The sequence below is a fragment of the Lepeophtheirus salmonis genome, chromosome 1 (genome assembly GCF_016086655.4).
Source record: "Lepeophtheirus salmonis chromosome 1, UVic_Lsal_1.4, whole genome shotgun sequence".
Classification (NCBI taxonomy): Eukaryota; Metazoa; Arthropoda; class Copepoda; order Siphonostomatoida; family Caligidae; genus Lepeophtheirus; species Lepeophtheirus salmonis.
In genome coordinates, this window is record NC_052131.2 from 37,470,090 (window position 1) to 37,494,119 (window position 24,030).

At 31.3% G+C, this 24,030-nt stretch overlaps 1 protein-coding gene across 8 annotated transcripts in view; it reads left to right on the top strand.

Annotated features, from left to right (window-relative positions):
- LOC121118486 (rab11 family-interacting protein 4B) overlaps positions 1-24,030 on the top strand; it is a 114,984-nt gene that overhangs the window by 79,500 nt on the left and 11,454 nt on the right. For all 8 annotated transcript variants that reach the window (XM_040713074.2, XM_071892075.1, XM_040713076.2 and 5 more), the window contains 2 exons: positions 11,822-11,912; positions 23,690-23,769. In XM_040713074.2, coding sequence (XP_040569008.1) covers positions 11,822-11,912; positions 23,690-23,769 — 171 coding nt within the window. The remainder of the gene's footprint in view (positions 1-11,821; positions 11,913-23,689; positions 23,770-24,030) is intronic.

Consider the following 24,030-nt stretch of genomic DNA (forward strand, 5'->3'; position numbering starts at 1 on the left):
AAAAATGGTCGAAGATATCATTGTGAAATTTAGCAAGTAAGGGTTTAAAATAACCAAACCTGTTCCTATGATATTTTTTTTTGAGCCTCTGAGGTCATTAAGAGCCTGTTTTTGACCAAAATAAATCCTCTGTCTCGTTTCTTTGTTTCTATTCACCCCTGCAACGCGGGCATCCTCTTCTAGTATTTATATACATAATAAACTTATTTATATAAGTGATTATATAACGGTGCACATAATTTTTTAGGCTTAGCCCTGGAAATGATGAAAACTGCCTATTCCCCAAGATAATACTGCAATGTTTAATTTACTTAATCTATGCAACTCTCTCTGAAGAATGAAAAACAAATTTAAACAAATGCTAGACATAAATATTCGGATAAAATTCGAATGCTTCCCCTTCCTCCAAAAAGTATATGAACATACATACTTATATATATTTCAACGCTAAATTATTATTTATGTATTGGCGGGGATCTTTTCAGCACCATGGTAAAATATCATTCTTCAATCAGACTTTGAAATGTTAATTGATATTTATCAGGAGTATCATTATTTATTTGCAACACATTCCTGAGTCATTTATGAAAACTCTTAATTGAAAATCATTTAATTTACCGACGGCAAATGTTTGTTTATTTCATGGGCTCATTAAAAAGCTATTAATTATATGTTTATTTAATAAAATCAGTTTTTATTATTACCTGTTAGAAGCCTAGACTCAGAGACTCTTTGATGAAGAGCGTATGGTTCTTCAAAAGTCCCCAACAAATGTGTAAATACTCAATTAAATATTTCACAAATAATAAGATCTCTTTATGATACATTTTTTATTAATCCGAGACAGGGTTTTGAGTATTTGAACACGAGACCAAGTCAAATTCCATGATTTTCACTTTGATTTTCCCATTGCTTGAGACTATATTATTGCCCTTCATGTGATTTGATAACGTATATCTGATTCCCTTGGATACTATTCTATGTTCAAGAGGATTCTCCTGTCGTATATTAAATTTTTTTTAAAAGTGTTCCATTATTTTATACATGTTATATTGTAATTATTTAATTGCTTTGATACTTTAATTGATGTTAAGTTTTGGTCCGATGACTAATTCTAGCTAAAAACTACAACTCAATATATCATAAAAATTTACATTAAGATGTTGAGGAACTCTATTACAAATTAGAGTCGGGATGATTCGGATCTTAATAACTAAAAAAAAAACCTCAATATCCCCACTGTCGTCGGTCCTTAAAAAGTGTCACATGTTTAAAATGTTGTCATCTATGTGGCATCATTTCCAAAAATGTCAAATTAAAGCACCTACGTCTGTATATGAATTGATTCGTTATGTATAACATGAGTATATTACATGAAGGATATAAATAGTTTTCCACTATTCTTAATTGATACTAAATTACAGTATTTATTAAACTAGCAAACATTGAATGTTTATAACTCCAAAATAGCAACAAAATGCAATTTGATGTTTAATTGGAAGTCAATAATTAATTTTATATGCATGCATGACTCTCCATTTTTTGAGAGCACATTTCAAAATTTGAGAGCCTATTCGAATAACACCATTACACTAATGACTTGTAAGATTAAAAATATCACGCCCACCTATTTTTAAAACTTGTGAGCCCTCTTGTACTTTAACAAAGTTTGCTACGTAAGACGTCTTTTGCGTTCAATTCAAACACATTATTAATATTTTGAACGGGACTTTCCAAGTTTGGGAATTTGAGGTTTCTCCATTAAAAAAAGTATTGATTATACTATTCATGTTCCGGAATCATGGACCCTTAAACAACGTTCATACTATATATAAAACCTTAACCTTCTAAATAGATCATGGGATGATGAATTCATAGTATGTAATTGTCTATTGAATGCAATGATATATTATTGTTAGAGGCGTATAAAACATGTCCCAGAATGTAGAAGCAACTTTTTATAGTTGCAACCAGAACATGATTTCTCATGACGTTTCATTTTATAAGTTACAGTCAGCTGTGACATGGGAGGAAGGAGAGAAAGAAATAAACAAGGACGTTTTTTTAGAATTTTCTCGGATGTCCATCCCCAATTCCACTCTGAGTAAACAAGGACTTACAATTATAAATCCGAAACAAATTTTCAGTCTTCAATCAGATTTTGAATTTAATTGAATACCTGATTTAAGAAAGGATATTCACTACTAAGAAATTAAATAATAATGACAACTGATAAGGAAAAGAAAATCATTCTTCATAGTACCAATTCCAAAAAACAGGGGAGTTAAAAAATTTACAGGGTTTTATATCACTGATCATGTGTGTACTTTAATACAAAACAGATATATACACAAGTGTATTGTATTAAATATGGCTTCAGAGTTTCTTTTTCTTTTGGATTTACCATTTTGGAATATGAAATGATGTGAATCTATTAATATTTTAAGGAGAGTAGTGAAGCCGCCTACGTTTACAATTAGAAAAATATTTTTAAATTTGGGGAGTGAGAGGCACCATAGTATGTAATTATAATATCAGAACACTAATCTACATAAATCAAAATATGGCACAACTTTTAGTTGTAACGTACACGCTTTATACAAGAGATTTGAATGTAGAACTCAAGAAAATCCATGCTATGAACGAATACCGTGTAAGAAATCTGATATTATTCTATTATCTATTAACAATATAAAAAATGTTTATATTTTTTATATTCTAAATATGAGATAACGTTTATGCTTCCCTGGTGTATTTATCTACCCCTATCTTAAATTGATATTTTGCAAATATAAGCCGCCGAGTGGTCCATTAAAATCTGAACACTTTAAATTTTAAACTGCAACAAGATATAATTTATTAATTAACAATAGATTATCAAAAATATTAATACTATAAATAGTTATGTATCTGAACTCTCTTAATCATTAATGTAGCCGCCAGTTGTGGCAATGATTGGCTCCAGGCGGGGGTGGAATGCCTGGTACTCGCTGCAGTTGTAGTCATCTGTCATGGCGTCCCAGTTCTGGTTGACAATGGGTTTGATGGGTTCGGTACTTCGATGACGGACATGGCTGGCCTTTCCCTCGACATGCACCCAAAAGGTTTAGTCAAGGGGGTTCAGATAAAGGCTGTAGGAGTGCAAAAGTGTCCAAAAGAGTTCTAAAGAACATAAAAGACTCATTCAAAAGAGTCTTGCTACGGAGAAGACGGGTTTCTTTCATTGCTGGTGTCAAAAGTGGCCTCTCCAACCTCACAAGACTCTTTCCATCCACTTCTTTGATAGCTTTCTCGAAAGTCTGGTGTGAAATCCCAAGATCTCTTGTAAGTCCCTTGATGGACTTGAGAGAATCCAGGTCCAGTTTGGCATTTTTGAAATTCGTTTGATCACGTTCAAGTACCATTTTCTTGATTTGTATGTAAACTAAAGACCTGAGGTTAGTTTTGTTTTCCATCTTATTGTTTATACTTAAATATATCAAAATACGAATTAGATTTAATACCTCAACTTTCATTTATAATTGAATAATGAAGTGTTCAGATTTCAATGTACAACCCGGTAGATTAGCTTTTAGTATTAGCTACATATGGAAATACTAGTGGGAGTACGTGGCAATACTCGGAGTAAAACAGACGGACACACCTTCGTCTTAATAATATAATTTCGTCCTTTAATATGACAAGCTAAGCCTTAGCTACAAGCCATTGTTTCTACATTGTTATTTATTTGATCAAGTAGTCACGTAATTTTAAAATATTAAGCGCAGTAGTTGGAGACAAAGATATTATTTTTTTGTAGATAGTGAAAGATATTTAATTTATAAACTGTTATCCAACAAGACATTTTCTATAGAGGATATAACATTCCTCTTCACCTTGGTACATCTCCATTTTTTATATATTCATCGCTGGTCTGGATAATAATAGCAACGAATAAAAAACATCAATTAAAACCTCAATAATAAAAAAAGCTATTTCTAAATCAAGGTGGATAAAAGCTTAAAGAAGTAACGGAAAGATTACCGTAACATCAGGTTATGATTAATGTAATGTGTATATTTATAACAAATTTAAAACTCTGTCTATATTACAACCAGAATATTATATGTATATGTAAAAATATATATAATATGACAGTTATGCTAATTCAAAAAGGTGAAGACTTAATCCATCCTTTGATTGAGTTCAAGTATATCCATATCTTTTTACAGTGTGCGCCCGTGTTTAACAATGTACTTTGAGTGCATGGTCAGATAGGATGTTGCTTGTAATTTTGGGCGCTAGCCAGAAGATTTTTGTGTTTTTTTGTTTTGTTTTTAATGGCATCGAAATATACACTCTCTTGGAAAAGGCGAAGTATCCTTGTTGCAATTCACGCCAGACCAGACAATGTTGGGATTGCAAACTTTTTTAAAGCTGGACATGTCCTTTGTGTAGATAGTCTAAAAAGAACTGGAAGGCAATTCGTCTGGCAATAAGAATCTACTTCCACACAGCAAAAACAAAAAAAAATCGCTTAGGTGGTTGTCAGATTTTTTTTACTTTGTTGGACCTGGGTTTTACCTCCAAACACATTGGATCTCAACCCCATGGACTTATTTGTGTGGGGTGTAGTTGAGCGGCACACCAACAGATCCTTCCGCGGCACAAAACTTGATCTGATGACCAGGTTACAGGAGAATCTGCCAGAGGAGACTGTAATCAATACCTTCTTTCGTTTTTGGAGGTGGAGTCAAGACCATTATTGATGGCAACTTAATATATTTTTTTAATTCAGCTTTTATTTGACATTATTTTCTATAGTATTTGAATGATTAATTAAAGACAAAATCCTTTGTTTTTTAAGTCATCTATTTAAATGTATTGTTTCTGTGAGCCTTTTCTCTAAATAGAAGGTGCATATACAGTTGGTAGTTCACTCATTCATTCCCAAACTACGTATTTGTTATTTAATAAATGTTAAAAATTACTCAGAGCTTGACTACAACATATGTAAACATTTAATAAAATAAATAACTTTTTATAGATAGAAAAATGTCTTGTAATGCAGTACCATGCCTTAAGGCGGCTTTCTTAAAACATCAAGATCAAAGATACTTGGGATATAAGGATCCTTCTAATATATTTAGATCCAAATTGTCTTAATAAATTAAATTTTTAAACATATTGACAACATTGTTCTAGCAATTTAATGAATAAGAAAGGGATTAGCCCTTCAAAACTCTGTTGAAGCAACAAAGTAATCGAGGATTCATGGCGAAGAAAGAGTTTCCTCACATCATTAAATTCCTCATTAGTCTATGAGCCCTTTATAAAAATAAATTACCCTTTACAGACCCTTATTTGTATATATTTTTTCGAGAGTCAAATTCCTTTCATGATAATATTCAAGGATTCCCAAAATTAAATTATCTCTATCTTCAAGAACACACATACTTTAAAAACAAATTCATTTAAAACGTAATTTCATGTGGATGAAATTTTTATGTTCTCACATGAAACTCATCAATAACAGGATTCGCAACGCACAAATAAAGGTTTTTGCCCCATTGCGTAATGATGTTCCCAGTACCTGCCTAAATAGTTTATTTTCTTTTATGCCAATTGTTTTTGGTTATATATCTACCTATATACGAGTAGATTTCTAACGTGAGAGGTTATATAACGTGTAAAAAAGCAAAGTACCCTCCAGTGGTGTTGCTAATTCCTTTTGGAGAAGCCCCCCTCGAATACATACAAACCAACACGATTGATTTTCTGATTAATAAAAACCAGTGCCTAATGGAAAGCTGAATAAATTATAAATATTAATAGTAAATATAATTTCCTTTGCCGACAATATCAGCTTCGACTAAACCTCTAAAACGGAAGTGGGTCTTGATGAAATTCTGTAGGTAGATTCCGGAATTCATATTGTACCCTGGACAGCAGCTCGGATATTCTATTGCTGGAGGATCTGTAGGTCTTTTATTCAATTGCTCCTCTACACAAAAAAGTTTATTTGGAATCGGTTAAATGATTTACAAGGCCAAACACTGTGTTCAAGAAATTCAAAACAACTCTTACCTCATCTTGTGATCTGCAAGCCTTGTTCTTGATTCATAATCACCAACAGACTATTCCAGTTCCTTTATACGTCCAAAGAAAAGAAAAAAGACCTGTGCAGGCATTTATACCCCGATTGTACAATAAATACTTTGTTGATCGATGCCATTTTATTTAAAGGAGGTCAAACACTTCTGGCTATCCACTAAAACAACAAGTAACGTTCTATCTGCGTAGGACCTAATGTTCGTTGTTAAATAAAGAACTCACCCTATAAATATATATATATAATAAACGTACTTATACTACGATGTTGATAATTGTGCAAAGCCACACACCCTCCTCCCACGAAATGATGAAATCTTGGAACGCCTCTAGACCCAATCAATGTTACCTATATTGTATTATGGCAACTAAATCGCTTCTGCCTACATAATATGCAAAGCTTTAAAATAATCTTAAAAATCGAAGTGACATTATTTTTAAATGAGGCCTCATGAGACATGAGGTAAATTGTAAATCAAATACATAATTTGATGCTTTGACTTAAGTCATGTGATATTTTTTATAGTATGTTTTGATTAATAACCTAAAGGGTTACATAACATGTCAAAAAACCGCGTACCCGTCATGTTTGAACCTCTGAAATCCTGTCTGCTTTTATCAAATCTAAATGCTCTGTAAATGAATCGTCTACTTTTTTCTATTTTTTTTGCATTGATGTAATTCAGTTTTTTCCATCAGTTCTATTTTGTAAGTATTACATCTCTATATAGCGTCAAAATGTGAAACTATTGATTGAAAAAACTATACGACTGTTATGACTATATTTAAAGGACAAATTAAGCCTCTTGTATCGAGCTGAACTTTCTATTGTATTTTTTTTATTTATACAGTGAGATATTGGTTTTACCTTCGTATGATAAAATTTTCATCAAGTCTAACGGATATGAACAGGAAATATTAAAGTGAAACAAATATGGTCAAGGTCAATCATACCTTATTTACTATCATAGTACAATCACAAATTAACTTGATATTCAAAGGAGTTTTCATCATGTGAAGAAGCTCAAACCTCAGTGCGGGAATGAGCTGTCAAAATCCCCCTAAGCACAGTATATGTTGGTATCATGTTAGATGTTATTGTTTTTAGAAATAATTTCTCCCTATTCTGAAAATTCAAACGTATTAGAATGCATGCATGACAAATACTTTTATAGTGATCTCTGTCAGCAGATATGTCGACTAACAAAGTTGAACAACATATACTTTACTCTCAAGGATTTACACAACTTTTACATTTCTACCTATATCAATAGGTAAACAACCTAATTATACTACTATGTTGATAATTATGGAAAGCCACACACACCCCTCCCCCGAATGGATAATATCTTGAAAGGGTCCTGGGGCCATTGTAATATGGTAACTTAATCGGTTCTGGCTAAATAATATTACTACCTTTCGGTCTGAAAATCCCAGACCGGTCTGGGACCGTTATGATTCTATTTGGATCAAACTAACTTTTTTAAATGCTAGGTATGACCTGTCCCCAAAAAAAAGGGCTAAAAATTCGATCTAGACGGATTATACAGATGTATTATGGATGAAATCAGTACTTCTCAATTTATAAAGCGTCCATGCTATAAAAATAATATTTTCTAGATGAGGCTCAACATATATAAAACGAAAGTAAATTGCCCTGAATGAAACTCTATATTTGTTATACAATATCTCTGACAATTGCCTCCTTATCCCTCCAATACTCTTACATTTTGAGATAAAATGGACAAAACATCAGTCCCACAATACCTACAAAATATGTCCAGGACTTTGCCTTCAAGAAAAAACTAGCATGAATGTGCATTCACAATATAAGCATACTACTTGAATAAATTGCATGTAATAAATCAAGAGAGTCCTTAATGGCCTTGCAAGGTCAAACTTTATCGGCATGATAAGGGCTCTTTATAATTGTTTTTCCATAATTGACCCATTTACAATGCAAAGTGAATATATTCCTTTAGGGGTTGAATTATAATTAAGTCCCCCCTTGTTCAAGACTTTAAATCCTTGAGAAATAATGCATATTAAGCACTACTGGGATCTATATATAATTAACATGTACCAAGGGTTACTATATACATGGAATATACAATGTAATTTGTCCATTTCTTTTTTTGACTAACTTAAGGCTATTTTGTTTATAGGTCGAATAGTTATGAAACGAATAAGAAAATTGGAAAAAACTATCGTGTTATGAATGTTCACAGGAGTAAAAATACTTTTTTATCAACAATTACTCATCTAACATAAAATAAATAGATCAATTTAAAAAACCTTTTACTTCCTTAAGACGACCATTACACGATTGTTGAATTTAATTACATTTTAATTTCATAACTATTATACTTTAAAAAATAGTCTTTAGTTAAAGTAACTGAGGGTAAAAAATAAGAGCGCTTTTTCCAAGTATAGATTACAGGGTGGTTCAGATAAATTAGGAAACTCTTTAAGGGCTTACAACCAAAGAACTAGAGAGGGTAGAGCCATATTTTTTATTATTATTATTTGAAATCTACATTTAATGACATTCAATTATTTATAATGAGATCCGCCTTTCTTGATGACTTCGTCCGCACAGCGCAGACCCTGGCCATATACGGGCAATGGACTTCTTGAGGGCTTCCACAGACGAATGATACTTGTCACAGGCCTCATACTCGATCCTCTTCCAGTGATAGAAATTGCATAGGGTCAGGTTTGGACTGTTTGCAGGCCCAAAATCCGGGCTCTAAAAGTGAGATAATTTTGTGTCCATTACCTTCTACACTTTTTGGCCTTATGGGCCTTGTACCCCATCCATCTAAAGAATGTATGTTCAAAGTGCAAAACCAAAACCAGTACAAAGGCAAATTGCTTCCACAGGAAGTCGCCCAGGGCAACCAAAGCTTTCGGTACCGTGTGGCTGAGGTTATCAAAAAAGGTGGATCTCATGATAAATAAGCGATATGTCATTAAATGTAGCTTTCAAATAATAACAAAAATAAACCAAGTTTATTTTTCACCCTTGCTTCGAGAATAATAAATCAAAATAAAGAATGAATATCGCATTTGATTGCTAAAAGTCTGTACTTTAATATAAAACAAAGTCCTTCCCCAATAATAAAATGTATCGTGGTCAACTTGTGATAAGACCATCAAAATATTTCAAGGGTAAATCTCTTTTTGAATTAATTTTATAGGAAAAGTATTTTGCTTAGATTCATAGGGAGAAAAGAGAAACAGACAAGGAAAGAGAGAGAAAAGGAAACAATGAAGTTTTATGTCTTTGTTATTTGCCGAACTTTCAAAGTAATTCAATATCTTTATATTTTTATCAAAAGGATACAAAGATTTAGGAATTTATCCTTTCTATTAATCCACTTAAAAAATAATTCTTTTTTTGCTTGAATTGAATACAAGGTTGCAAAAAAAAGTTTGTTAACCTCTAAATGGTGATAAATAATTGATTATTATAATTCCTCCAATCTATATTATTAAGGCAAATTTTATCTGTATATATATATTTGTATTAATCTTTGAACCAAATGAAGACATAACAATGTAGTCCATGTAGATCGATCAGTCGTTTCGCATGTAGCATCGAGCGTGTATAGAGGGTCTTCTGAATATAGCTCTCCCTGATGTATATCATATACATAGTTTTGATCTAAAAAATAACAATGTAATAGCATTAATGAAATATTTCAAGTACGTCCATGTAGAATCGAGTGTGTATACAGGGTACATTGTATATAGTCCTGCATAATGTATAATATGTACATTGTTTTGATCTAAGAAATAACAATGTATTCGTATCAATAGATATTACAGATATGTTTTTGGGGCACCAAATATGTTTACAAGGAGAACTGTTTCTATTTATGTTGTTATTGCTCTCTGATGTATGTCATAATTCGTTTGCATGAACGGTATATGTTAACGTTTCAATAGAATATAATGGTTCCTACGTAAAAATAAATCAACTATCCCAGGTGTTTTTTATGTAATATTAAACGTGTATATATATAAATATTTTTTGTGCTAGTGAGCGCTCTATAGACTAAAATAATCATAATTCACCACATCTATTTATTTTTTTCCTCCAAATCTTATTATGGGTTATTATTGACATATGAACTGATATCCGTATTGAGTAGTTAGACGTGAGTATGCTCCTGAAAAACGAAGAATAATACTGAGGATTTCTCCGGGAGGCTTCTTCTTTATTATTAAAGCAAAATGTGTCTTTTACCAGACATCTAATTACTCTGGGCAATGCCCTTAAAGTCTAACTCAAATACTTTCCTGATATTTTTCAACACGCTCAACACAAATCGACTTATTGTGATCATTTTTAATGAGATTTTACGGGTAGCCTGTACAGGTTTGCCCACACGTCATACTTTCTCTGTGTATTTTGAAATTGGAGACTGCAATAGAGGATAGTTGAAATTCAATTATTCAAGCCTTTTAATTATAAGAAAATAACTTTGGTACGTAAAGCGTAGAGACACTAAGTGAAGAGAAGAATATATTGTATGGTAAATGGATGGTCACATTGGGGGGAAGGGCATAATTAAATAAAGAGGGTAAGCTATCCTGAAATAAATTAAAAACAGTAAGTTAAAGTAGTCCAAATTTCCAATTCTTTTATTTAGCAATCCTTGCAAAAGCAAATGTTTTGATCCTAAGTTATCGAATAAGTCAATTTCGGGAAGTATATTTCACATATACTTTTTCTTAGAAGAGGAAAGTAATGGGTATCATCGTAAAGAACATATATACCATCAAATCCACAATTTCATGAAAGAGAATAAAAAAGAACTTTGCGTCTCTACGCTTTACGTACCAAAGTTATTTCCTTATTATTAAAAGGTTACAATAATTGAATGTCAACTATTATCTCTCGCTGTCTTCAATTTCGAGATAGAAAGATAAACTATGACGTGAGGGCAAAATTGCACAGAATACCCCATTTCACTTTACAAAATATAATAAATCAAAAAATGGGTATTAATAAACCCTTTGACCATTTCTCAAGTTTATAACTCATCTATTTGTTGAGGAAAAGGTTGTTATTTTTTCCCCCCATATTCTAATACTGTGAAAATCAGAACATGATATTTACAATGGCCATGAATTGTATATGTTTGTATAGTTTTGATAAGATAAACAGATATTATTTAAGCTTGTTACTTTTTCAATTTATGTATAGAATAAAAAAAACAAATTTGATTAAACTTTGACAAATTTGTGAATAACAAAATATGAAGAGGTTGTGTAATCATTAACTCATTTTTGTATATTACTCTTCTTTACTTTGTAGCTTATTTAAAAAACTTATAGCCAGACCATGGCCATTGTGATGTAATAATTATATTTTAAACACACAAAACATCGATTAGAAATTGATAAAACAATGGATACTAAATTTTAGCCACTTCAAGAAAACTCACTGAAAAATCATGGATAACTTGATATCGAAAAATGAAAATAGATAAGTAATTTTTGTTAAACAATGAGTCACAAAAGTGGATAAATATGCGTTAAAGAAGTATTATTGATGTTTTGATAGATTTATGTATTATTGAATATACGGACAACACACTCAATTTAATCACAAATCCTTACGCCCACCATATTAAATTATTAAATACATATCTATAAAAATTATTCTTTATAATTTACTCAACCTTAACTGTATTTCTTTCTATCAATGTTTATTTTACAGCCGGACACATTATTATCATATGAGGAATTCCGAAAACTCGTCCTTCAAAATGCGGTTCTCTCATCTAACTCTACATCAAAAAGAAACAAAGGTAAGGTATTAATAGTTCCTTACAATGTTATATCGTGTTCCCACAAATATTTGATTCGTATGCAGAGAGTGAATGTTTTACTATTTAGTCACTCATTGCTTATATTTTTAGACTTCTGAGTCTCTCTGGCTGATTTGAGAAATATTTGAATATATATGATTTAAGTTATAGTATTGTATCTATTAAGCGGCCAATTTTGTCACACTATACTGAATTAAAATAGTCTTAGTGTCAACTCCAAGATACATAATTTAGTATTAATAAGTATGCGTTTTTATTCTTGTTATGACGATTTTTTGAAATTTGATGCGCCATCTAGTGTACAAATAGACTAAACAAACTAATACTCATGAAAAGTGTGACAAGTCCAGCTAACAAAAAGGGTTTTTTTTGTTTTTTTTGCTAAGAAAAACTGCAAAGACTCCGCCTTTTTCGAACCAGGTAGGGCAATATTTGGACCATTGCATGTTTAAGCTAAAACTTCATAATAATTATTATATAAAAAATAATCATTTTTTCTTGACATACCTATAAATATGTATTTTTCTCTGACTCGAGTATATGAAGAGGTAAGGGATTTCAATTCCATGAGCAAGAACACGTATTCACAGTGATCATATGTAGTTTTGATAAGCAAGAAAGGCAAAATATCACAAACGGAGGCGTCTGAACTCATATTCGTTCTCTTAAAAATAATATTAATGTTATAAAAGGCCTTGTAGGTAAAAATAAGACGGGTCCAATTTTTTTCGAATCCGTGAGGGTTTGAATATTTATACATAAATATTCGAGTAAATTTCAGGTAATTTAGACGGTTACTTATTTCAAATTTTCCCTGATTACTAATTCCAAAAACAATTGATAACTCAATATTATTACTGTTAATAGAATTATTAGAATAATATTGAACACGTCGTTACCTTTATTGTATCTCACAACTTCATCTACGAAATTAAATAGAAAAAGGCTCAAAATAAGTTGATAGGTAGCCATTTCTTCCAACTATGAAATTATTATTTAATAGTAGTTGATGATTGTTAAAAACTTAGTAAGAAGTAATTTGAATCCTACCAATCAATTAATAACACTGCTTCGAGGAAAAGAAACAGAAACATCGACAGTTGACAGCCATATAAAGTATAAATTTTTGTGTTAGTAAGGTAACGTCGTGTATAATAAGTTCTAGGGATGTTCAAATTATGTTATTAAGATTTATTTAGATTTTCGGTTTTTATTTAAATTTATTTATATATTTTTTTTTTTGCATTTAAAGGTAAAAAATGTTTATTGGTGCAATTGTTCCATAGTAATAACACTGATTATACACTCTCTAAGTGTTTCCTTCCAAAACAACAGAGTATCTTATGTTATGCACTCCCGTTTATTCTATCTATCTTACCGCCAAATCTATTGAGGTTTTTACAACCCATTTTTCCTCTCAAAATATTAAGTACATCAATTTTTCTTTTCATTGCGATTTATGGCTCTACTGGAAAACTCATAGCTTTTATGTGCTTATTTAGCTCAAAAATTATGGATTATTTGGGCATCATTAGTAATAACCGTGTGATGCAACTGTTTAACTATATGTAGCTTCAAACACAAATAAAGATAAATAGAGATGCTAAATTGGATATAAATTGGATTTATTTTGAACTCGGATTAAGTAATAAGCAATGCTATAAACTTTTGAAGATTCGACAAATCCCTAGGATCTTTTTAAGATCCTTAAAAGTTTGAGTGCCCCAAAGCCGGTTCGTGTCTCAGATCTTTAATCTTTTTGAATAATACAAGTTTACTTATACCATACACATGTAGTTCGGACCGACCCAGATACATGATCCGTTCTATCACTACTTGTATGGGGGGGATAATCTATTCAGGTGTAATCAAGAGAACTGTAACGACTTGGGTGGGAAGGAAATATATCTATTCCTGATTTTAATCATATATACTATTTTTTGTAGGGGTTACTTGAATCTCAAATCATTATACTTCCAGATAGCATTAGGACCAAGGGCAATGCTGAAGGAGGGGAGTGACAACCCACTCTTGGACTATTAGAGCCGTAAAAATGGAATGTCAGCTGGCAGTTTTGAGCTATCAAAAATTTGAAAACCAATTGGGAAGGCCCATTGAAAAAATAAAATTTAATCATGAAAAAAAAAATGGTGTTTTAAAAAATAAATAAAAATATTATTACTATATCAAATAGCCATTAAATTAAATATTGAAACAGTCTAGGAAAAGAGCCTCAAATAATCATTTGATGAATATGTACAAATCTTTTCATTAAGGAAGCATTGAATTCTCCGCGGGGAAAATGAAAAGGCTCAATTGTCTATTGAGTGGGTGTACAAAGCCCACTTTATATAGTGCTCCCTGATGTATATACATATTTTTCATCTAAGAAATAACATTTTAGTCGTATTAATGAAACATCCCAGGACTTTTGCGTGTAAAATTGAGCCTAATTAGCACGAGCATTGCCGGGGACTACTGCAATATAAGTCAAAGTTTTTTGCATAGCAAAGTTATATTATGAAAGGAAGACAATGGAAGGATTAGACAAGTACATGATAAAAAAATCACTTTAAAGGGCTACCCTAATATATACACAAATGTATAAATAGCTGCAGGGATGGCAATTATTCCGACATGAAATCCATGCAAATTACTTATACTTGTTTCCGGTATGCATAGTGTAATATACATATAAACATAGGATGTTCTCTTAAAAGTACATCGTAGTTCACATGTAATTTGTTATGTTATAAGCCGTTGTTGAATTCTCTGATTCTCATGCAATCCTTCAATACGTAGATCACGATATAATCCACATGTTACATGTTAGCTATTTATTTCCATCTTTGAAATTATTCGGCATTTATATACATACAATGTTCTTTGTTGTCAACTGTCGATGTGCTTGCTTCTTTTCAGCAAATCAGTATTTTAAACATTGATTTGTTCATTTCAAATAAGTTCTCTTATAAGCTGTGAACATTTTCATATATTTTTTTTTTTGTGAAAAAATACCTTTTGATAATTTACAATTACCAATAGGACATGCGCAAACTTAAAAAATAAATGACTCATTAGGTGGTGTGACCGTCTGCAACTTATTTAAACTAGTTGTTTTAAAAAAATAGCAGATGCGTAGAAAAACTTTCGCAGTGCCCCCTATGTGCCAGACATACTCCTTTACTTTATATGAAATAATATTATCATTAATGGAGTTGTTTTATTTCGCCGCCAGATGGTGCCAGTCTCTGTTGTTTTGTTTACAAACTTATATAAGTAAACAACGCGAATAAGAAATTAGCGAGGCTGTCCATATTTTTACTTTGAAAAAAAGGAAATGTTGTGCTAATCGTGGCAGTTTTAGAGGGGAGAGGGTAAAAATTGTGAAATTTTTATTATCTTAGGTTTGTTAATTAATCATTAAAAAAGGATTGGGATCCTTCTATATTTTTAATTTGACATTTTTTTAATATTTTTACAGAAAATCACTATTGTATATTAAACTAGAGAGAACGACCATCCTGTTTTGAACAAACATGTGGGACGCTCTGGACAGGTTGTAAAATCAGGACATTTACAAGCAAATAAAGACAGTGATTCACCCAACATGTGAGTGTTGGGTGAATAACAGTATACATATCATCACAGTTTAGCAACAAAACAAAAATTAAATTAATTAACTAACACTTTCAAAAGCAGTGGAAAGAGTCTTCCACTATAAAGTTATTCGTTATTAAATAGTTAGCTGTAGCTTTACAAGAATACAAAGTTAATTTGAGTTCAGCCAATCAACGTTTAGACACAAATAAGGGGAAGAAGAGAGGTAGAAAAATCTACATTTGACAAATAAATACGCTGTAAATTGTCATCAAAACGAGATAATGGCGTGCGTAAGTTTGTGGTTAGTGGATCTTTAGATAACTAGATCAAGATGGTTTCTTTGTGACCTTTATGAGATTCAAAAAGAGAAAGAATAAAGGGCTTTAAAAAAAAACAGGATTATTTGACATTGAATTTTAGACCATTATTCGGAGCTTAACAGCCATAGTTTATTGAATTATACAAGCTTAGCCAAACGTTCAGAACAATGACAGGTAATGGGTTGTAGATGTATAAAAATCAATAGTTGCCATAGAAATGTGGTTTATTTTGTATTTAAGTGGGATAATACTGGTATATAGTAAAAAGGGATGAAGCACGGAGATTGAAATCCCACAACTTTGTTTTTGCTGCGGAGAAACCTTCAAACAATAAATTTATGATATTTGGCACGATTTAGAGACAAGGCAAAGAACAAAATGAAGGAAGTTGATATACGTAGAGATTATGTTCTTGGCACAAGTATAGGACTTCAATAAAACAACATCTATATTGTAGAAAATAACATTATATAAAACAAATAATAATATATTCAAGACTCCAGTTAAAAAAAAATATAAGTAGGACTTTTTAAATACCCCCACACAAAAAAAAATTATTGCAAAAAATAATATTTCCCTCTGAATATAGATACATATGTAATACACATTTATTTACTAAAATAATATATAAATACAATTATAATATTAGATACAATATTTTTTGGATTTAGACACATACAATTAGTTCATGATACTTTTGGCAGTTTTATGCACTATTCTTTTTACTCCAAGATCAGGATGTCTCTTGCGTTTCCCTTTTTTGGCGTTCATAAACTTATTGATGATTTGGGACGGAATGTTTCGATATCTAGGTAACGATGTTGCCAATCTTTTAAACATTCCTCTTGGGAACGAAGAAGAAAAAGGCATTCTTTCATCATTAACAGATGATTTAACTAGAGATCAATATATCAACAGGTGACTGGAAGATTCGCCCTGAAGAGTTTTTATCCTATATATTTTCAGCATAAATGTATCCTTACACTTAAAGTAGGGTTTCCTTCACTTGAAGTCCTGTGTAATTCATTTTCCTACATTAAATAACTTGAAATCAGGGTATTTTAATTCAATTTTGATGTATACCATCCATATTAAATTAATGTGGCTTCTTATTATGATGTATAACCGTATTTTTACGGGTGTAATTTAGCTGAGAGAAAAGAGGTAGAAAGTACACAAAAAACTAAAATACCTTGACAAAATTTTTCCAACTATAAACTTAACAGGATGTCTTTCCATTTCTCCGAAATATATTTTGCAATATATCGTATCTTGGTTTCAAAGAATGCTATCATGGTAATCCAATTATTCACACAAAAGTTAAACATTTCACAAAAACCTAATGTTTCAACTCACTATAAAAAATGCAACATTGATTTTTGATGCAAAAATGCATTAATAATGACTTCAGGTCAAGGAAGACACATTTGAAACCATAAATTATATGTCAGAAGATTATATTTTGGCCCTAATATATATATGAGGGCCAAACAACGATCAGAACACTAATAATCTTTGTTGTGTTTTGTAACCTCTTCGTCTCTAAAAAGATAAAGAAACGCAATATTCAAAACTAGAAGGTAATTAGCCAACTCTGCCCAATTGTGGAATAATTTTTCTAAATTCCGCAGGGAATTGTTTACATCATCACAAAAGATGTTTCAACTAATCAATATTCTCAGCACTTATGACTCAGCGATATGAATAGTAAAAAGTCATTAATTGACATAAAATGGAGTGTAAACCTTTATGTGAGGTGAATAACTTCGTGATGTATCGCTTGTATACCAAAATAAGATAATCCTTAATAATATCCCATTGTTCAAGGTCTTGATCTTTAAAATAATATTATTGATTAGTTGTACTACCCATAACCTTCAATATAATAGTGTACGTATTAGTGATGTAACATATATTTAGATTGCGTTCCGGATTCTATGCAGTTATTTTCTTTAACAATTCCGGGTTCTTAACGGATCATCTCATAAATTTTAGTGGTTCTGATACAGCACCGACATGGTTCTTCGATTAGAGGGGAATGTTTATTTTCGGTCTTGTTATTTGCAAAACATTGTTATTTATTTAGCAAGGACAATGTACGAAATTCGTGTACAAGAAGAATTTGACGCGTGAACAACCTGTTGATATTCCTGGTCATAGTGTGCTATACTGGGTGGGTCGTAACAGTCCTTAATAGGGGACTTGAAATCCGTTCCGTCTCTTTATTGGTCCTCGCATAAAATCACAAATAATGTTTCTACAATACAGCATAGTAAAGTTTCTTTTATCCATTTTAACTAGTACTCTAAAGCTTTAAGTATCGTTTCAACAAGTGAATATTTTGGCATTATTCATAAATAAGAGCTAATTAAAATTTAAATTAGTCTTACTAAAATTGTAGTACAGAATATAGACCCAAAACGGGTAAAAGTATTCAATTCCGTCTTAATCCCCGTTATTTTCAATTATTATGTTATTTTAATAAAAATTAAACGACAGCTGAAAACATGTCGGAGCAACAACAAAAAAGGCAACACGTTTGTGGTCTCCCCTACGCCGATGTTGGTGCCGAAAAAGCCAAAAAATATCCATTCGTACCACTTACAACATCAATAAGTCCCATACATCCCCATACCACCAAGAAGAACCAAAATCTATGCATCAACAATATGGCTAACTTCTGGCCTGCCTCCATGTGACCCTCCTCCAGCCTTGACCTCAATTTCCTGGACTTTGCAGTTTGAGATGTATTGGAGAATAATGTAAAGGGCCCCACAAGAGGAGTACTGGAAGAGCTGTAAACTCCCTCCAAATGAAGTAATTTCTGCTTTTACTAAATTTTTTTGTATATTTGAAGAAAAAAATTGAAATTGAATAAAAAAATTTCGCAATTTCTTTTTTTTTTTCAAATTCCTTTCCTAAAAGTTTAATTTTTTTAAATAACTATAGACTTTTGAAATTTTTCTCCTAAAAATTTAAGCTTTAAATTATTTTATCAAAAAATGTAGTATACAAAATTTAATGTATGAATTTTTTTTTTTCAAATTAATTTTTTGTAAACAGTTGTGGTGGATTTTTTGAAATTTCTTACCAAAAAAAATTATATTTTAATTAAAATTTTTTTTTTAATATTTTTTTTAACTCTGGATTTGAGAAAAAATTTAATATTTTAACTTTTTGTCAAATATTTTAAAATTCTTTATCGAAAAATTTCATTTTGTGAATTTTTTCAAACAAAAATCAAAGAAACAAGCTCTCCCCAAAAGCTAATCCTACGGACGCCCGCTCCTTAAGGTCGTCGACATCTTTAATCCAAATTTTGATTCTCTCCGAGCTTCCATTATGACAGTGTGTTACACCGGTGGACATCTGTTCACCGGCGTGTGTAGGCTGTTAATGATTGTGACAGAGGACATATTTTATAAAAATATTGTTAAATATTATAACTAAACATAATACAAATTAATTTTTACTTTTCTTTTCTTAATTCCATAAAATTCTGCAAGTTTTGTGTCCCCACTCTGTAGATATTTATGATTTATGATTCAAAGATTGCAAGGTTAATGGAAATACAAGGTTAGACCATCATGTAATAGGGCTTGCTAGAATTTTCAATTTGATACATCGTACCGACTGCTGGTCAAGACAGTCCGATTTTGAGAAAACACGCAACCAATTATATTCTATGACGTCACTATTACTAGAATTGTCAATTTGACGTATAATTCTGACTGCTGAGCAAGTCATAGCAATTTTGACCAAACACGCAACCAATGACTATTAAAAAGCGTGGTGGAATTCAAACATCAATTGTACAGGCGGTATTTACAATATAATACACAATGCATACAGTATAGCATTAGTCAATTTAAGGCACATATCAATCAGGATCTTCAAAATATTCCAAACATAATATTCAAATTTAAATTTTATGACAAAGTTTCGTGTTCTATGTGTTTTATCAAGCAAATTCAAATAACGTCGGTGAGCCGGGTCGATAGTTTGGTGACCCCTGCTCCAGGGGAGGGCTTTTGGTTCCAATGCGGTCGCTTCCTTCAAAAATAGGATGGAACTGAAAGGGACATTTAACTTTTATGACCGACACACCTGACAGTCAGACTCAAATGTTTACATGCCTGATGATCGTGGCGCCACCGTCTTACGTTTATTTTGTTTTTTAGTAGTTTGTTTACTTATTTATTTATTGCTACTACAATTCAGTACATCTGGTCCATCTTACAGATATTAATGTGCATTTTTAGAGAAAAAAAAATAATTTTTCAAAATCTTTCAATATATAATTTTTTTTTAAAAGTACCCACCCCCAAATATATATATACATATATAATCCCGCGGACGCCCCTGAGTTTGTTCATGCCTTATATACCAACATATGTCGTACATATGAGGCGGTTTATATTTATATTAAAAAAGTACCATTAGGAATTCATTTTCTTGATCAAGATTGTTTCTGTGTTGACGAATCACTCATTTGCGGTATTTGAACACTATTCAAAATTGCTTTGTTACATAAAATTATGTATAATCGCAAATAGCATTCCCACTAAAAATCCTTGTCTGTAAAAAAAAAAAAACATATTTCTTCTAAGCGCTTCAATCCAACTTCACATTAAAGGTGATTTTCAACTATGTCTCAACTATTAGACCGTCTTCTTTTTAGGAAAATATATTTCTTTACCTGGACAAAGTCCTTTTCTGTTAAGGACATTCAATAAACTCCCATTGATAAAGTTTTGAGGACTTTTAAACTATTTTTGGCGTGATACATGCTTTTTTAGTTTGAAAAATGGAACATGAGTGTCAAAATTGCCCATTTTATGCCTCTTGTACCATCCCAATTACGAAACTATAATCCTAAAATTGCATTTGCTATATTTTTTAGTATTCAGTTTATCCGTTAAAAATATCGAACATAATGATTTTAATCATTTAAAGTGTCCTCAATGTAAAGATGTCCTCAATGATTTTATCAAAAATAATGGCCAACCTATTTGTTTTACAGGTATCACTTTAACTAGGATTAAACTTGGCTAGGCTATGTCTGATAAAACAGAGTAACCTCCAATCATTGAGCACATCTAAGGCACTACTAGTGAACTAAATACTAAACAATGTAAAAGGTACTGTTTCGGACTTATAGCATCATATTCAGAACGGCTTATTTTGGCAAAAAAAAAAAAAAATGACTTGTACCACGTCAAAAATGTCTTGAAAGACTTTAAATTTTGCCAAATGTAGTTTTTGTTATTGTTTTTAACAGAAAAAGCTATTGTGCAAAGGGAACACAATATTCACCCAAAAACGGGACGATCTAATGTTCCTACATTAGAAAAAGCAACAATTTATACATATTTTATAATTATCATTCCGATCATCTTAAAAAAGAAATCCCCCTAGAGTCTGAAGAAGAACACAGTTTCAGAAGCGTGAGACATTTTTTTATATAAATTTTATTTTTGTAGCATGATTTTTTATATTGTTAATATTTTTACGAGTGAAGTGGATTTTTAGTAGTATGAAGGAGAAACATTCAAAAATTCCTATATAATATCGAACATAACAATACAATACTCGAGCTAGGGGAGAAGGGGAAGAATTCATCATCATACCTTTTTGAAAAATCCGGCAGTACAGGGCTAGGTAAATTAAATCAGAAGGCCGTCAGGTATACAAAAAAGCGTACGCACAAACATTGCGCGTGCAATTGTCAATCCTTCCTGATGATCATCAAAATATAGTCAGTTTGTACCATTAGCTCAGTGGTTTCATCGTCAAAGTTAGACATCGTGCTGTTTGTGAGTTTGTCAATTTGTGATCCATCCCTATTTATTAAAAGTTATAATCAAAATTCATCAGCGTCATTTCTCTGTTTCTTTCTCCTTTTACAAGGTCAGTTGGTTGATTTCACACCAATCGGATTTCCTTTAAACCCATTTTTGTACATTATTATCCAATAATTTGTTTGTATCATTTCTCCTTTTTTTTTTCTCTCTCTCTTTTCTTCTTTTAAAGAGAAAATATTTTTGAAAACCGCGAACGGAAATATTTAAAAATAATTTTTATAATAATGTCACTACCAATGATATTTACAAAAACTGGAGGGCAATAACTTTCTTGATCATGTCCTTGACTCTGATTGTCTTTCAGACCTTTTGTAAATTACTTTAAAAAAAAGTTAAATTATGTCATTTATCCAAGTATTTTGAACGAATTCGGCACGATTCAATTTGCTTCTTCAAAAAAAATCGTTCATTTTACTGTAATTTGGGGCATTTATTTATAAAGATAATAGTTTCTATATTAAATAAAATTGCAATAAACCCCCGTTAGTTGCCTGAAAATAACTGTTTTTTCTGGTTGATAAAGAGGCAATAATGAGCAAGGTTTACAGAACAAGTTTTTTCTTGGAATCTTATAGGATGCATAGATTTTGTTATTTATAACATTGCTGTTCATTAGTTGTCAACTTGGCATTTAATATAAATCTGTTATAATGTACAAATTTTATGCTAAACCAACAAACATAAAATATTTTTTTATAGTTAAATATCAAGATTAGATTAAGAGATGTTTTTATATATACATATGTTTATTTTGATAAGGGGTGGATGCCTTCCTGATCTATGTATGTTAATCCTATTAGTAGTAGAGTAAGACCTCTCGTATCATGCAATAAGTCAACAGGTCCTTTGTAAGGAATAATCGTTCTCGTTAATGTATTATATATTAAAAAAAACCCACAAATCTTTACTACAAATGAAAAGATATTGTTAATTATTTTGTCGTCTTGGATAAAAATTAGGAAATAATATATACGTGCGCCATGAACGCCAATCTTTCTTCCCCTCCTCTCAAAGCCTTGACATTTTAATCATCAAAGGCATATATTTTTTTAATTGCACATAATATACTCTGTGTGAAATATGAGATTTTCTTACATATATGAAGAAATATCAAAAAATCATATACACATTTTACAATGGAACTTGTCGCAACTTTTTCAGAGCCTTTACCACTCAACCTAGGAAGCCCATTAGTGCAGACAATCTTATATTTTATTTAATTATTACAATAATAAGTGACTAATTTTCACTCCTTCAACGTTAGGGAATATCCCAGTAAATTTGCTTTTTTACATCTATTTATGGACTACAGGGTTATTATGACAAATTGATCTCTGTAGTACTAATAAATATATAATAAGTCATACAAAACACCTGAATATATAAAAAAATAAGTCCCCTCTTCGTTTCAAACCGCTTGGAATAAAAAGAGGGGAGGAAGGGAGAGCGCGCGCGCTCTCTCCTTCAACAATAAGCTAGAGATCTCAGGTATATAATACTTAAATACTTAATAGTACATACTTGTACAATAATGTAATGTATGCTATTTTGATTGTTGAAGTAGAGAACCTTGCTTTTTTTTTTCATTTTTACTTTCGTGTTCTGTTCAGTAATCATTGTGTCATCCATCGTTTCATCAAAAAAGAGGATTTCACATATTATACTGATAATAATTAATGAACTATAATTTGCAACAATCAAATCCTTTCAAGATAAGCATAGTATGTGAATTTGTCATCATGTTTGGTGTGAAGAAGGGCCATTCTGAGAGAGGTTGAGTCAAGGTAGATACTTATTGACTCAAGAGTCCCTTAATAAAATATTGATATACTAGAGTTAAAATATGTTTTTGACTATTAATACAAGTTGTAGTTCTGTTTCTGAAGCCTTTCAAAGACTTATTTTTGCCAATGTATATGCTTCTATTTGTTATATTTTCTTGCATACTAATTTTCTTCTTCTATTACAGACTCATCTCCTAGTGATTCTCCGCCATCAGCCTCATTGAATTATCGGTCGTCGTCGAATCAGCAAGAACATACTTCAAAGGTACTATTAAGAAAGCCAAATGAATAATTGAGTAGTATATAAAGATACAACTGATAATAGTATCAAGTGTGTTCTTTTCTCTTGTGCCCTGTGTATGTGTATTAATATAACTAAGGGGCCAACGAATCGCATAGTCCTACTTTTTTATCGATTCTTTGGAAAGGGTAATGTATGGGAACAACACAATAAGTATGTTCATTTTCTACCTGACTCCTTCCATGATTTCTTCATTTGAGCAAGATTTGTTCCATCAATCATGAA